Here is a 4,969-nt window from a genome sequence, read left to right as displayed (position 1 = left end):
TTATGGTATTTTTATTATATTTGGATTAGTGTGCAGAGCTATGCAGCCTTCTGGTAGCATCAACAAAAAGYTGCGGCCCCTTCCATCATTTACGTTGCCCATCCCTGATATAGAAAATAGTGTTAAAGGCACAACTTGAGAAAAAGAAAACGCCTGCGACTATCCAGAACTTACCAGATCCCGTGCAGGTAGCAGAAGTTCAGTCGTTGCCAGAAGCTGCAGCCAAATCGGTCACTAATCCAGCAGGAGACGGCGAGTGCCCACAGAGACATCGACAGCTTGGCGAGACGCAGAACCTTCTGATCTGTGCAGCTGAGATAAAGAAAAGATTGGCGTTGGCAGGATGAAAAGCTGCTTGTTGTACAGTTAAAGACCAAAAAAAAAGTGTTCTCTTACCTTCTCATCTCCACAGCTACCATGTAAAAAAGGTGGATGCCGAAACAGTTTAAGACGTAGGCGTTGACTGTGGGTTTGAGGAAGGACAACATCGTGGTGACAATGGTTATCAGCAGGACCAGTTTGGAAAATGTGGACCTGAAGATGGAAAAAACAGACACATGTGATATTTATCTGAAGGACATAAATGCATAAGTGCAAAAACCTTTATCACCCTTTCACCTGCAGTTGGCAGATGATAAAATAATAGATTCATTGAGCAACAATAACGACAGATCAGGGTTGGAAGCAAATACAAAAGTGTAATAATAATTAATATTTAATCCAGTTATTAACTATCTTAACAAAATAGCGTCCCATTGCAAGACGTCTCCCAACTTGTGGTTAATTATTTAAACAGATTGGGTGGAGCTTCTTTCTAATTTTGCAGCTTCTTCTGTCTCGTTGTGGTGACTCCTGCAGAATCATATTATATCTTTATAACAATGACACCTATAGAGTTGAGTGAGGAACTCATCAGCCAACACAGTTTGGGTGTCAATAAAGGCTTCAAATAATCATTGTTTCCACCACACACAGTGTGAGGTGAAAACAATGTTTATTTGAAAGAATATTAAGCGTTACTGGGCTTTTTGTGAATCAACATCCCAATAAAGACAGATTAGATTATTTGGTGCGGAGCAAACTCACCTGTCTTTTATAAACGAGGGAAATAGTTTACGAGGGAACCAAACAGCATATCCAGCAGCCAACACCCACAGGATGGAGAGCTCATCCAACATCTGACCAACGAAGCTAAGAGTCATGTGAAAATATGCAGAGAAAAGCCCTGCAGAAAACATAACAAAAAACTTTACATGTGTAACTATTCCAACTTTCATATAGAAACAAAAGCAGAAAAAAAAGACAAATATGTTCTATTGACAGTACAAGGGATTTCTGGGTTTTGGTTTGACACTTAAAATATTTAAAATCTGCTTTTGGAAATGTAGCAAAATGAGCAGATCACACACTCCTAAAGTCACAGAATTTCTAACTTGTAGATAAATACCCAATGAGTCTTTCTACATGAATTGCAGACTCAATACATTAAACAATAACAAAGTTTTTGAGATTTAAATATGAGTATGGCATGACTGCACGTGTCTGTGTCTGTTGGGATGTTCAATTGGGGTGTAAGAAAATACTGATACAGTGAAATATCACAATATTTCATTTCCTGATRCTGTATTTATTCCCAAAGGATTGTCAATTTTTAATTAAAGCTTAATAGATGGATGTTGTAAGAGGAAATTTGAAACACAAATGCAGTTCTCACTGTTGTTCATAAAACTAAACTGAATTTAATCAAATTTTATGCATGTAATGCATGGTGTGTATTTTTTATTATAATATTATAAATACTGCCTTCTTTACTGTATCACAATATGCCATGAAATATCATGATATATCACCTTCCTTACAGTATCACAATAAATCGCAATATACTGTATCGGATTGTCATATATTGCCTTCCTTACAGTATTGAAATATATGTACAACAGGTTGCCTTAAGGCCCAGGCCTCCCTTGAAACAGAGATTTGTGATCTCAATGGGACTTGTCTGGTTAAATAAYGATAAATAAAATAAAATATTGCAGTTGTGACATATCACCTTCCTTACAGTATCGCAATATTTTGCAATATATCATGTTGTGATACGTATGTCGTCTTCCTTACAGGWTCGTAATATATCGCGAAATATCATATAGTGATATATCACCTTCTTTAAAGTTTCACAAAATATCATGGTATGTATATCACCTTCCTTAGAGTATCACAATATATTGCGATATATGATATGTATGATATATATGTGTATCAGGAAGATAGAGCACATAACCCCAGTTCTAAAGTCCTGACACTGGCTCCCTGTATCTCAGAGAACAAACTTTAAAATATTGTTATTAGTTTATAAAACACCTCATGGCTTGGCACCACAAAATATTAAAGATATGCTGTTGTTGTATCAACCTTCCAGACCTCTCAGGTCTTCTGGTTCTGGTCAGCTCTGTATCCCCAAAACCAGAACCAAACATGAAGAAGCAGCATTCGCACCGCACAAAAATTCTGGAACAAACACCCAGAAAATTGTAAAACAGCCGAAACACTGAGTTCCTTTAAATCAAGACTGAAAATCCACCTGCTTAAAGTTGCTTATGAAACATAATAAATGAAACATTAATCAACATTTTGATGTGTAACGATGGCACCTGACCCGCCTTTTTTCTCGGACGTGCTGAAGCCCCTCAAACTGTCTTGTTTCTCGGACGTGCTGAAGCCCTTTGAACCACCTTGTTTCTCGGACGTGCTGAAGCCCCTCGAACCGCCTTGTTTCTCAGACATGCTGAAGCCCTCGAAGCGCCTTGTTTCTCGGACGTGCTGAAGCCCCTCAAACCGCCTTGTTTCTCGGACGTGCGCAAGCCCTTTGAACCGCCTTGTTTCTCAGACGTGCTGTGCCCCTCGAACCGCCTTGTTTCTCGGACGTGCTGAAGCCCCTCGTACCGCCTTGTTTCTCGGACGTGCTGAAGCCCCTCAAACCGCCTTGTTTCTCTGACGTGCTGAAGCCCCTCAAACCGCCTTGTTTCTCGGACGTGCTGAAGCCCCTCGTACCGCCTTGTTTCTCGGACGTGCTGAAGCCCCTCACACCGCCTTGTTTCTCGGATGTGCTGAAGCCCCTCGAACCGCCTTGTTTCTCGTATGTGCAATACAAATAAAGTTCGGTCAGTCGGTCAGTTGGTCGGTTGGTCGGTCGGTCGGTCAAACGGACGGACGGATGGATCAAATTCTTACCAAAACACAGCCCTAATGTTAAACACGAACAACACGGACAAAAGTTGACTTGCCTACAAAAATCATCATGATCCAGACCGTGTGGATTGACAGGCTCCTCTCTTTGGCGTAAGGATGCATCAGGTAGAGCATGATGGGAGAAATGATGAAGAAAAAAAAGTTGCTTATCTGCAGGAAAAACATGAATTTATTAATCAATGAAACAACATATCCTGAATATAACAGGGTTTTCTAAAGGATGCTAATGTTTCTGTGGAACTTACTGTGTTAAAATACTCCACCACATGTTCCGAGTGTTTGTAGTTGTCTTCACACCAGTCGAGTTCTGAGCTCTCATAGGCAAAAAAGTCTGCAATCCTCTTACTGGAATAAACACCTGAGGGGCAGAGAATGAGAAAACAATGACCACACGCCTCAGGAGGCGCACGCCTGTTGTTCCACACATTCAAATAAAGGTTTTCATATCATATTTCTCCTCACAGGACATTTGAATACAGAGTGGTTATGAAAATTAGTCTCAGAGTTGAGTCACGAAGAAGAGAAATGCCTTTCTGATTGTTTTTGTAAACACTTTAAAAGTTTGTCTTTTAAAATTGGCTATAAATCTTTAAAAGTTAATTATTACCTTTCTTGTTTCACCTTAAAGACTAAATTTCAACTAAACATTTTCAATCAAAGCACAGACTTGAATTATAATGTTTGAATGAGATATTTAATGTTCAAAAGTTTTTAATTTCTTGTTTTTACTGTGGCAGCAACCGTATCTGATCTCAGCTGATGCATTTTTTTTTAGGTTTGTTCAATTTTAAAGATACTTTTCCTGCAAATATAATTCCCATTATTCCTTTTTAAGTTCAGCATTTAGTGGATCTCAGAATGTTTTTGGTTTTTTGTTTAATGCAGCTTCATACCATCTTGTCCAAGGTCAGATTTAGTCAGCTGAAGCACAAAAGAAAACAAAATAATTTAAAAAATGTGCAAAGGTGTAGTTTTTTTCTTTCTCTAATTGATCTGCATAACTGCATTTAATGAACTGGAGCATTTCTGCTCAGTGTACACATTTTCCACATACATGTGTGATATTTTATTTTTATTTATTTTTTTCCATGTTGGGGGAGGGAAAGGTATCATCTGTTTTTATATTGTGGGTTTATTGTGTGTATAATTTTGTACAGCACCTTGAGCTGYTTTTAGTATGAAGGGTGCTTTATGAACGAATACAAATTCAAAATCTGCTGGATAGACGTTGATTGTGTCGAACAACTTGGAGTCCTCAAATCTAAAGAACAACTACACCAAATAAAATATGTTGCTCTGACCAATTGATCCAGCCAAAGCGACTGAGAAGAAACGTCAGGAGAATATTTGCAGACAACATTTCATCCAATCGARCAGCCACACACAAAGGTTTCATCAGGAGGTGGACCTGTGATTTCCCAGTTTCTGTCTGTTGGAGCACATCCGTTTTTGTTTGTTGAAGAAAATCTGCTTTATATTCCAGATTTCTACAATATTTAATGTTATTGTATTATAAGCACACGTGAGAATGAGCTGGCCACCCTAGTGGCCACCCCAGTTTTATCCTCTTGAGTACCCAGGTTTTTCCTTTTTCAATTCCCCTACATATTAAGGAATAGAACCTCAAATATAAAAACAAACACTGATTTTTTTTAACAATTAAGAGTTAAAAACATTAATTTATATTTTATTTAAAATAAAAAATTAAATTAAAATGTAGCAC

General features: G+C 38.2%; 1 protein-coding gene across 1 annotated transcript in view; it reads right to left on the bottom strand.

Moving 5' to 3' along the window:
* Nucleotides 1-4,969, bottom strand: part of acer1 (alkaline ceramidase 1) — a 9,744-nt gene that overhangs the window by 4,432 nt on the left and 343 nt on the right. The window contains exons 2-6 of the mRNA XM_014007373.1: nucleotides 3,492-3,604; nucleotides 3,282-3,396; nucleotides 1,087-1,225; nucleotides 397-534; nucleotides 175-312 (exon numbers count right to left, since the gene is read on the bottom strand). Of these exons, the coding sequence (XP_013862827.1) occupies nucleotides 175-312; nucleotides 397-534; nucleotides 1,087-1,225; nucleotides 3,282-3,396; nucleotides 3,492-3,604 (643 nt within the window). The remainder of the gene's footprint in view (nucleotides 1-174; nucleotides 313-396; nucleotides 535-1,086; nucleotides 1,226-3,281; nucleotides 3,397-3,491; nucleotides 3,605-4,969) is intronic.

Source organism: Austrofundulus limnaeus, unplaced genomic scaffold (genome assembly GCF_001266775.1).
Source record: "Austrofundulus limnaeus strain Quisiro unplaced genomic scaffold, Austrofundulus_limnaeus-1.0 Scaffold41, whole genome shotgun sequence".
Lineage (NCBI taxonomy): Eukaryota > Metazoa > Chordata > Actinopteri > Cyprinodontiformes > Rivulidae > Austrofundulus > Austrofundulus limnaeus.
This window is presented reverse-complemented; position numbering and strand designations above follow the sequence as displayed.